Here is an 11,951-nt window from a genome sequence, read left to right as displayed (position 1 = left end):
ATTTTATATATATATATATATATATATATATATTGTCAAGACCTAGACTTAGATTATAATACAAATATGATGTATTTGGGATAACTTATAAGTTCATGATCAGTTAAACCTTTAAATTAATGATATAAAGAGTTATTTTCAAGTTTTTAACTTATTATATATATATATATATATATCTAAACTTTGATATATTTTATGTTTGTTTGAAAATATGGTTGTGATTATTTTTTAAGGATTTTTTATGTTAAAATATATTAAAATATTATTTTTTTATTTTTGAGATCGATGCAATATCAAAATGATCTAAAATATATAAAAATTAATTTTTAATAAAAAAATAATTTTTTATAAAATATGGTTTTGACCGTGTTTCTAAATGAAATAAAAAAAGAGGTTATGTTTATGATTTCTCTTGAAATAGTTAAGATTATCATTAGTAGAGAGGGCTTAAAAAATGCCAACTAATTGGGATTGAATACGTGCTCTGAGGACGCGGATTTTCCTGAATCCTCTTCGTTTTTGCAATGTTGACATTGACTTCACTGCCCACTGGCTTATATATTTCCTCGAATCTTACAGGGAAAATTGGAAATTGCTAGCCATGTTCATCAAGGAAGTCGACGAGTTGACATTATACATAGTTACATACAATATACCTTTGATGGATGAAGGAAGAAGACAGGCAAATTCTCTTAGTTATTTGTTACGTAGACACAACGTTCCCCGGTTCCCGTATGATTATGTCATTGTCAAGGTCAATGCCGTCAGTGTCATGATTGCCTTTCATACCAGGCTCTATATATATATATATATATATAGAGAGAGAGAGAGAGAGAGAGAGAGAGAGTGAGAGTGAGAGTTATCAGATGAATTAAATTTGATATTGCAGGACAATTTATCGAATTTATAATATCGAATGAATAATGGATACAAACCCATTCTTAAGATGATTGTTTTTTCAAGAATATCGGGTGATTTAGAGCACGGTATTTTTTAAAAAAAATTTAAAAATTATTTTTTTATTTGAAATTATTATTTTGTTATTTTAATCTATTTATTTCAAACATAATTATTTTTTAAAAATATTATTTTGATATATTTACTAACCAAAAATATTTAATTTAAATAACAATATTTATTGCTATATCAAACACCAACTAAATGTAAACAAATTTCAGTCTTTATAAGTGCCACCTACTAATAAAAAGATAGGGATACATTTAAAATAATTTTTAACTTTGAATAATAATTTAAAATTAAGTTTTTTTTTTCATAAATTTCATAATTTTTTATGATAAAAATGAGTTTAGTAAAAATTTTAATAAAACTAATTTTTATGATAAAAATGAGTTTAGTAAAAAATTTAATAAAACTAACGTTCATGATAAGAGAAATAGTATAAGTTAGAATCAGTAAGTAAACAAGTTAAAATTATTTTTTTATCAAAATAAATTTATTTTATTTTTATAACAAACTTTAATTGAAGTTAAAAAAAAAATTTAACTAATAAATAAAGCTATAATTCTTCTTGAATTAATATTTTTAAAAATAAATTGAATCGATTTACCAAATTTGATTGTACCAGATAGAAGCAAAGTCTAAAAAAATCAACAAGGATCAAAGGCAAAAAAAAAAAAATATTAAAAAAAAAATCAGACCAGATAAAAAGATAAACTGGAGTAGCAAGAACTAAGCCAGAGTGCCGCAAGACAAGTCTTCTGCGAAAGAAAGCTATACATCGCCTTTTAACGTGTGGAACCTGCAAAATGCCCGCTGTCCGTACTCTATATCATGCGCTGCTCCTACCTCGTAGCAACGAGGGCTTGAAGTTTAAACGCTTAAATTATTAGAAAACAAATACGTTGATCAAGCCCTAGTCACTGCATAAATATGATTAGAAATTGATTTTTTTTCTGTAAAAAAAATGCTTCATTGAAGAACACTATTACATACACACTTACACTCATATTTTTATTTTGTAATACATTATACATGCAAAATCATTATTTCAAAACACAATAAATGTTCTTGAAGTAATGTCCTTCGGACATTTCTTGGCATCACCCACCTGATGATGTCCCTAGGTTCCTAATATCTGACCTTCTACTCTGGGAAACAATGGACACTACATCGACCGGGGAATTTAATATGCCGAAAGTTTTGAGGAGAAAGTTGATTGTTTTCCGGCTGATTGCTTTTTCATTGCTGTGGAACCGATTGATCACCATTCTCTGACGTTGTTTGGTCTTGGATGTTGACCCTGATCTCATTTATCACAGCTTCACCAACTTGACTGTTGGCACCTCCAGTTTTTCCTTAACGACCCAAGAAAAGAAGAAATTAAACAAGTGTTACAAAAATTAAAATAAATTTGTTCAGGTTATATCATATTATAAATTGTTTTCTGCTTGCTAACCTGCTGTGATTGCGGCTATGGCTGCTGTTCTTCTCTTGTGATGCACTAAAAATCCCACAATCGCCCAGAAAAATACGAAGATTGGAATTGTGGTTCCGAGTATCACTGGAAGCTTATTGCTCTTTTTTCTGCCTCCTGATGGAGTTGATGTAATGATAGTGCCATCAGTACTAGTTGGCTGACAGGACTTGCCGGAGACACACAAGTCTGGATTGCCTGATGCCCTGCAATTTCCCAGCACATTATGTGAGTTAATCATCGAAGTAGTAACTACATCCTGAAAATTAACGAGGCATAAGAGATTAATTTCAGTAAACCAAACTGCCGTTGCATAGGTACTTACGCAAATTTCAACTTCTTATTGCTTGATATTGATTGAGGTATGGGTCCACTGAAGGAATTGTCTGCCAAATTCCTAGATCGAAGAAAAAAGAAGGGAAAAAACGTTGTGTTATTTTGTCGAAAATGTAAAACCCTTTCGAAATTTGCTTGTCAGGGGCACGCTGTGTCCCCAGGGCTGAGTACTTTGTAAGCACTTCTGTCTCAGGGAAAGCATGCCAGGAGTTCTGATGAGAGCATTTATAAAAACCAAGAGCTTATGTGGGAAAATCTTACAGATCTTTGAGGTTAGGTAAGGCGCCAAGAAAATCCGGAATCGGTCCTGTTATGCTGTTATTATGCAAATCGCTGAAATCCAATTGGAAAACAAAAGGCTAGCAACGTGTTAGAAACCAAGAAAATATCTGAAATTAGGTCACCTCATTTACAGTTTACTTAATGATTGATATTTCACTCACATTGTCACAAGGGCATCCATGGAACTAAAATCTGGAAATGGCCCTGAAAGATCCAAGCTACTAAGGTCCCTGAAAGACCCAAAAACATCAGGAACACAAGTAAGTTTCAGCTGAACAAAGAAAATATATAAGAGGAAGTTGAACATTTTCCTGATGAGAGAAGGAAAAGATGATTTACAATGCTGTTACGCGAGGGATGGCATCGTTGCTACAACTAATCCTTTCCCATGTGTATGGAGAAGGGAGACATGGATCACCAGACCAATATTCTTGTAATACACTAAATGTGTTTTGGAGTTCACCTAAACCTTCCACTGTCAAATTAAACATTGAAGTTACCTGTCAGTATATTTTTGCAGAAATTCCAGTATTAATTGTAAGCTAATTATCAAGTGAGCTTAGCTATAGTGTGTCAAAAAGAATATGCATACCATCTTTACTATTGGTTCCATCTGTCAGGCGATCACTAACAAAAAAGACTTCCATGGCATTGATAAGTGGAGGAAGTGTAGAATCGGTGGTGGAAACCAAAGAAATTGAGGTGTTTGCCGAAGCAGTGAAGTTAGCAGACATTTCCTTCGCTGCTTCATAAGGTGGGATTATGGGCTCCGATGATTTCATGTTATCGATGTAAGCGTTGAAGGATCTTTTCTGAGTGGCATCCAGCTCGGTCACTTCAGAGAAATACAAGTTCATGTAGACTGAAACATCTTGATCTGGAAAACCAGGGTTCAAAGTGATAGAAGCAGACGTGTTAGAGGTTGTAATAGCGTTCTGCAGGACTTCTGGTGGAGGATTATCCGGTGCATTAGCAACATCGATGAGTATAGCGTCGCTTGCAACCGAAACTAGCCCGCTACCAACTCTTGCTGGAACCCAAATGCGATCATAACCATCATCCGGGAATCTGAGAAATTATCCACGACTTGTAAACACTTCACAAAAAAAACAGTAATATATAGTTCTGATAAATTAAGATTGTCAGTGATTGACCATACCTTACTGTTGTATTAGCACCATAAGCAATCCTTGACCTTAAAAACAGTGCATAATTCGGATCGACATCGCCATACATTTTAGAATCCAAGTTCCTAACCTCAAGTGCTGATATAAATGGGAACTGGTTAGGTTGTGTTTGGGCAAGACAGATGCTTGTTGTATCGCTTTTGACAACATACATTACTTCATAATATACAAGTTGATCAAGTGAGGTCTTGACAGTGGCCCAGTGGTTTCCATCAAAAAGCAGATCAAAAGATGGAGGAGATGATCTTTTGTCATAATTCCCGTAGAAGAAGCTGGCTCGAACAAGAATTAGACTGCCCTTAGCGGCTGTGACAGGGTAACAATTCTTCTTTAGAGTTGTGAACACCCTTAGAGTGCTCATTACATGCGATGCTGTATTGCTGGGTTGCACCACTTCAGACTGGCTGTTTTTGAAGAGGTCATCATCTCCTATCCACACTATAGAATTCTCGTCCGCATAAGCATCGGATGCTCCACAATCAAAGCTAACTGGAAAAGCATACATTTTGAAATATACAGTTAGGTATTTTTTTGAAAATTACAAGTGGGTTTTCCTTGAAATATGAAGACAGCAGAAAAAAAGAAGAAGAAGAAGAAGAAAGAATCTCACCATCTGCATTTCCTGAAAAAGAGAGGAGAGCTAGGAGGAGTAACAACACAAGACAACCAGCCATGATCAGCACTGAGAGGGGCTAGACACAAGGCAAGAAGAGGCCTAGGTTATGTCAAAATATACATGGACATCACTTGATATTGAATTTAAGCTAGGTGGTCTGATTATAATTTATTTATTTTAATTAATTTCTATAATGTATACTTTTTAGTTCTGTCCTCGGGGAATGCTAAGTGGTCTGGTCTTCATCCCGTGTCCGCTGTTCACGGCCGTATCAATTCAGATTGAAAGTGGTTTGCGGCGGCCTATGATTGATGACTTTATTAGCTAAGGTATATTTCCATGGACCCTTGACTTGTAAAGTTCATAGTGATCTCACTGCTCAAGATTCATTTTCAGTACATTGGATTATCCAGTTAACTTATGAATTACGTTATTATTTTTATTAAAACACTATTGTTTTGTTTCGATTTTTTAAATTTCTCAGCAATTAAATATGTAATATTTGTAATTGTAATAACTTTTCAAAATAAAAATACATTAAAATAATATTTTTATTTTTTAAAATTTATTTTTAACACTCATGAAGACCATCTAAAATTACAAATTTAAACCAATCATACTCGGTAAAGCTCAAATTAAAGTCTTCCGGATGGAATTTAATAATTTCTTCTTGTCATGATTTCGTTTTGGAAGTTGACATTGACTCGGCTGCTCACTTGTGCCCAAGGTCGACGAATTTTACAGGGAAAAGGGGGAAATGCTGGCCATGGGCGACAAGTCAATAAGCCAGACATAGCCATGGGCGACAGTCAATAAGCCAGACATCAATAGATACGCGCTTTGAAAGTTGAATCTGGACAAGGTATCTGGGAAGGAGAAAATGGGAGGCAAAAAAGAAGAGGAGGAAAACAAGTTTTTGGAATGTCCAGAAGAAAATAAAATATTAGCTTTTGTTCAGAATTGGAAACTGATTGAGGAGGGAATGGGTTTTCTCATAGCTTGCTGCCTTGTTATGGTGAGTTGAAAACCGTAGTTCTTGGTGGTTCATTTGCTTACCTGAGTGTAGAGTTAAGTGATTTCAGTACAGAATGTTATTGTAGTAGAGTCGTGGTTTTCAAAAAAAAAATTATTTTATTTTATTTTAAATAAATTTTTTATATTTTTAAATAATGTGATAATATCATAAATAAATTTTTAAAAATAAAAAAATATATATTATTTTAATATATTCTTAAATAAAAAATATTTTAAAAAACACTCATTAATATAATATTAAACATTACTTTTATAGCTGCTGATTACAACCTCCTAGAGTAGGTTATTAGTGGTGTTATTTTTAGTCTTATCGTAAACATTTTACGTTATTATTTGGAGTTATTTGAGAATATATTTGAAATTATTTTTTTAAAATTATTTTTTTATATTTAAAAATACATATTTTTTTATGTTTTTGGATTGTTTTAAATATTGTTTTTAAAAATATTTTTTTAAAATAAAAAATTATTTTAATACATTTTCAAATAAAAAATACTTTAAAAAAATATTATTACCACTTATCCAGATATCCCCTTACATAAGATGTGTATTAAAAGTTAAAAAAGAAGTGCGGATATATGGTGGATCAACCCAAATTAGACTAAAAATTGTTTTAAATTGTTCTTTGTTTTTCTAATTATTTTCAAATTTATTTTTGAATTTTATTTGGTTTAGGTTTCATTAACTATATTTTAGCTCCCAACAATTTTCTTTCTTATTTTTTCATAAGAGTAAAACAATTTATGATTGTTGACTTTCAAATTCAAATCATGAGTTTTTGTTATATTTTAATTCTTAGTTTTTTTCTAATCGCTATACATACATTGTGTCGAACACCCCCTCCAACCACTGACCTTGTATCATTAAAATATAGCGTATATATTAGATAGTTAAAAAAAAAATTATTCCACATTATCTTATTATGTGAGAGATACCAAATTAATAAATTTGAATATCGAAGAAAAGATTTGGAGGGAAAGCCAATATATATATATATATGAGATAAAATTTGGCATTATATAACATAAATTATTATTATTATTTTTAAAATTAATTAATCTAATAATTATACATGACACCTTCTCTAAAATTGTTCAAATAATTTGAATGAAAACTTATCTTCTAAACTTTCTAAACTTTATAGATGTATTAGTTTAAAAAGGTGTAGCTTTAAATTTTACAGATATATTAGTTTAAAATTATATTATTTTATTTATAAATATCAGTTTGATATTTAATGTTGCCATAAATTAATTAGAAACAATCTTGTTATCTCTCTAATTTTTCTCTACAAACTTTTTAAACTCTTTGTTTATGTTTATTAGAAACAAATCAGAACTTTTTATTAAAATCATAGAAATTGTTTCCTATAAGATTAAAGCATTGGATATAGATATATTACTTTAACTTTATAGCAAATATAATAGAAAAAAATAATCTTCCCGCCTTAAAATCTGTTTACTAAACCCACAAACATTACACAGAGTGAGTTCTATATTACAGCCCACAGCCATCCTGATGACCACGGCCACCTTGACCCTATTGCTGTTGTTGTTTCTATTCTTACTGGCGTTCTTGCTGTGCTTAGCACCAAAGCTCGTCGTGATTTAATTACATTACTTCCATTGTGCTCGTTGCAGTGATTGTCTTCATCATTATTGCTGGCCTTGCTAAAGCAGATGCTGAAAACTACAAACCATTTATGCCATATGATGTCGGTGTTATTTTTGTTGGCTCGGCTGCGCTGTTCTTTGCTCATGTTGGATTTGATGCTGTTTCCACAATGGCTGAAGAAACCGAAAATCCTGCTCGAGATAATCCCTATCGGACTAGTGGACTCAGAGACGATAGTTACAGTGCCATGTTGTTTGCTAGCAGCAACATTGTGCCTACTGGTAAGTGGTACCACACAAGCAGCTTGATGGAGAAGCTGCATTTTCTTCAGCATTTGACCATGTTGGTTTGAACTGGGCAAAGTACTTTGTTGCTTTGTGTGCATCGGCAGGCATGACCACAGCTTTGCTCGTTTCAGCTGTTGGCCGGGCTCGGTATCTCGCACACATTGCTTGAACTCACATGATGCCCCCATGGTTAGCTCATGTCAATGCAAAGACTGGGACACCAGTAAATGCCCCTGTTATTATGCTTGGTGAACCAGCTATAGTCTCCTTTTTCACAAAGCTGGATATTTCCACCTCCACATTATTTATCTTCACACTTTGGGCGGTGGCCCTCCTATTTCAGGCCCGTCACAACACCGGGAGCAGGTGGTGAGGAGAGATCTGCAAACCCACAGTTGAAGCCTTATTGCACCTGCAATCCTCATTGCAAAACTATTTGGGGAAAGACAACCTTTACTACAAACATTACACAGAGTGAGTTCTATATTTGGGGAAAGACAACCTTTACCAGCTTCAAAACAAAATGCAACTGAAACACCAGCCTCTTCTGCTGTATCCAGAAGCAAGTACAACAAACAATCATCAGTTCAATGTAATCCATATTTTTCTTTTTAAGCCAAAAGACCATGTCCATATTATTGATAGCACCAAAATATTAAATAACCAAGTTGTTGAGGAAAAACCAGAGAGAAACAGAGGCAGCTGTTCATGCAATAATCAGAACATATTGAACAATAACACAACACAAGACAACAGAATATAATACTCCGGCAACAGAGATGGTTGGAAGCTCCGAAGGGCGACTTCAAAACTCCAGCAAGTCATCACCATTCACAGGATTGTTAACATTTCCATCCCAGAATAAAAAAACTACAGATCAATACAATCCAGCTTTTAAATGCAATACAGTCTCATAAGCTCCAAATTCACAAATTTTTTGTACCAGAAACAAACAAAATGCTAAAGGTGCAAAATCAATTCCAGATACATTTCTACAGAGGACAGAAAATTGAAAACCAAAAGGTGATTAGTGAATTTGTTATCCTCAAGCTCCTTAGTAAGGTAACTAGAGTATCAAATTGATTATATACATCTTACTGTACAAGCTGATAGAATATTATGCAAAACAGACACTATCAACACCATGTTAAGCGACACTAACATAGAGTTACCATCTTCTAGACTTGCTGCACTCTTCGGTGAAGGTATCAGAGTCTCTGAATAACATTAACTAGCTATAAGATTATCAAAGACAAAAACTAAATTAAGCTTGTACATCTTATGCTCAATTTTCAAACCTGTTATCTATTCGTTCAAGCAGCTCGTTTTCATCCCATTCTTCAAATGTTCACTTTAGTAATGCAAATTTCTGCATGCACTGTAATTTGAAGTTCGAAAGTTATCAGAAATATTTTTTTTAAAAAAAATAAAGTTCGAAAGTTATCAGAAATATTTTTTTAAAAAAAATATCTTAGATACATTTCTGAATAAAATATATTTTAAAAAGTAATCATGGCCTCTTATTCAAATATCCTCTTACATAAAATGTGTATTAAAAGTTTAAAAAGAAGTGTGGATATATGGTGGGTCAACCTAAATTAGGCTAAAAAATGTTCCAAAATTTTCTTTGTTTTTCTAACTATTTTCAAATTTATTTTTGAATTTTATTTGGTTTAGGTTTCATTAACTATATTTTAGCTCCCAACAATTTTCTTTCTTATTTTTTCATAAGAGTAAAACAATTTATGATTGTTGACTTTCAAATTCAAATCATGAGTTTTTGTTATATTTTAATTCCTTAATAATGCCACCTATCTCCGGAAGCGTAATATTAAAAGGATACTGGAATGATCGGAAAATAATAATTCGTTAGTATAATATTAAAATGTTTTTTATTTTAAAATATATTAAAATAATATATTATATTAAAATGATATGAAAATATATTAATTAAAAATAAAATAAAATAAATATTTTTTTTTCAAAAACACTTTTCAACCCTAATATTTAACACTGCAGACTTGATCTAATTTTATTATTATAAGTTACATAATTTAATGTAAATTTATTATAATTTAATTAAAATAATATTATTTTATTTTTAAATAAAAAACTACAAGATGAATTCTCTCTATAATTTTTTAAAATATGACACTAGCTGAGTTTGAAATTGAGTCACTATACTACTTTAAATTTAATAATACGAGTAGGTAATCCTGGGTCTATTGTTCACATTAATTTTATTTTCGTTTTTAAATAATAATTTTCATCAATTTTTTAAGTTTTTTTTATCCATATTATAATTTTTTTCAGTGAAAAATGATGTTATTTGTAAGTAACTTAATGATTTTTAGCAATTGATTCTAACATAAATCTAAAACGAGAAATCAAATAATTTGGAAATAAAATTAATAAAAAAAAGTATTTTGAAAGAAAAACTGATGGGGGATCGGGAAACAGATAAGAAAAAATAATTGTGACATAAAATTGATATTTTTGATATTTTTTGTTTTTTGTAATGAGTGCTTATAAGCAAGAAAACATGAAATTCTAGTTTAACAGCCTAGAATTAAGGGGAATATTTAGTATTGTGACGAAGAATAATTTTTATTTGAGAATATGCATAAATATTGTTTTTCAATTTTTTTTATATTAACACTTTAAAATAATTAAAAATACTAAGACATATCTATTTAATATTTTTTAAAATTAAAAATATTTTTTAAACACATCTTAGCACAATTCCAAATGAAAAACAAACGATAACATGGAAGGATAAGTTGTAAATCATCCTAATCAATTACCAATTTTTAAGAATTTATTTTTTAAAAGAAATATAATTAATTTAAATATTTTTATTTACCCTATCTATTTATAACTTTTTTTTTATTAATATAGTCTCTAAATCAGCTTATGTGTATTTTAATTAATTTTATAAACTCTGAAATTAATAACTTTGTAAGATTTTAATGATCCTGAAACTTGTAAAATTCAAACTAATAACTTATAAGAAGTTAATAAAAAACCTAACTAGTTGAGTTATACCCAAGAACTTATAACATTTTCTTCTTTAATTGTATGGTTAAAAATAATATGGTAAATAATTTTACTATTTTTTTTATTGTATTGTTTAAAATTGAAATGTTATTAAAAATATTTTGTCAATTAGTAAAATATAATCAATTCAAGTTAATTGGATTACATTGCATTAAATTGTAAGATGAATGCAATTAAAAGTTTCAAATATATTTAAGAAATGAAAAAATTAGGCAATTTAGAAACCTGATATTTTCTGCACCTACTGATTAGTCAAATGTATTCTATTTCCACACCTTGTAAACACTTTCTTTACTAATTTATCACTACAATCTACCTTTGGAACCCGTGGGAGGTGGGACCAATTTCGTGTCACGCAAGGTAGCAAATTAGTCCTCTGTTAATTAGGAAGACGATGATCGTTGCAGTGGACATGGGAATTCCATGCTTGGTGTGCTAATCAGAAGGATAGAAATTTTACCTTTACAAGCAATTTCATGGAAATTGCTTCCCAGCATCATAGCTTTCAACTGGTTCTCAATCCATTGTTGTTGACTGATGCCTGGTTCATCATAGCATACAGGGGGCAAAAGCATTTAAGATTAAGGAATCACAGCCAGGCTCTCCAAATATGTTCCAATGATTGCCAGGGTTTACGTTATTATAGTAGGAGCTGGACTGAATGGAGGGCAGTGAAACTACGGGATGTCCACCTGATCAACAAGCACCTTGATTCATAAACAGCCTGTTTCACTGGATCACAGAAGCAAGTTGCCAAAAACAATCATTTCAATTCAATATTGATGAAGTGTGGGAAAACTTCAAAGGATTACGAGCCTTTCCATGGCTGCTCGACGGGCTGTGGAGATTGAACCCTTGAAGGTGGCTTCGGTTTTTTTAAAATTCATATTTTTAATGTTTAGTAATATGATAAAAATAAATTGAAAAATATTTTCTAGTATTTGATTATATCATAAAAAATAAGTTGAAAAATAATTTATTTTTTTTAAATAATGAGAAACGAATCTTACAGATTAAAAAGTTTAATAAGAATGAAATTAAAAAAAATATAAATTTCATAAATTATCTTAAATAAAATAAATAATAATAAAAATAATAAAAAT

The 11,951-nt window shown here is 30.9% G+C and overlaps 1 protein-coding gene and 1 long non-coding RNA gene across 2 annotated transcripts; both read right to left on the bottom strand.

Annotated features, from left to right (window-relative positions):
• Positions 1-1,916: 1,916 nt before the first annotated feature.
• Positions 1,917-5,013, bottom strand: LOC105131326 (uncharacterized protein At1g24485-like). The gene is made up of 9 exons (XM_011034252.1): positions 4,850-5,013; positions 4,212-4,728; positions 3,645-4,120; positions 3,392-3,527; positions 3,214-3,282; positions 3,032-3,103; positions 2,760-2,831; positions 2,417-2,640; positions 1,917-2,315 (listed from the first exon to the last, which is right to left on the bottom strand). The coding sequence occupies exons 1-9, from the start codon at positions 4,911-4,913 to the stop codon at positions 2,200-2,202; spliced, it is 1,746 nt and encodes a 581-aa protein (XP_011032554.1). The 5' UTR covers positions 4,914-5,013; the 3' UTR covers positions 1,917-2,199.
• A 3,791-nt stretch (positions 5,014-8,804) lies between these two features.
• LOC105131325 (uncharacterized) lies at positions 8,805-9,186 on the bottom strand. Its single transcript, XR_843406.1, has 2 exons — positions 9,090-9,186; positions 8,805-9,008 (listed from the first exon to the last, which is right to left on the bottom strand). It is a non-coding gene; the product is annotated as an uncharacterized LOC105131325 (long non-coding RNA).
• Positions 9,187-11,951: the final 2,765 nt, after the last annotated feature.

This window comes from Populus euphratica, unplaced genomic scaffold (assembly GCF_000495115.2).
Source record: "Populus euphratica unplaced genomic scaffold, PopEup_1.0 scaffold103.1, whole genome shotgun sequence".
Taxonomy (NCBI): Eukaryota; Viridiplantae; Streptophyta; class Magnoliopsida; order Malpighiales; family Salicaceae; genus Populus; species Populus euphratica.
This window is presented reverse-complemented; position numbering and strand designations above follow the sequence as displayed.

Excerpts from the sequence above, each read along its gene's own strand:
- LOC105131326 (XM_011034252.1), bottom strand. The coding sequence starts at position 4,913 with ATGGCTGGTTGTCTTGTGTTGTTACTCCTCCTAGCTCTCCTCTCTTTT. Across the intron at positions 3,104-3,213 it reads ATGGATGCCCTTGTGACAAT|CGATTTGCATAATAACAGCA; the intron begins GTGAGTGAAATA and ends ATTGGATTTCAG. Across the intron at positions 2,641-2,759 it reads AATAAGAAGTTGAAATTTGC|GGCATCAGGCAATCCAGACT; the intron begins GTAAGTACCTAT and ends GGGAAATTGCAG.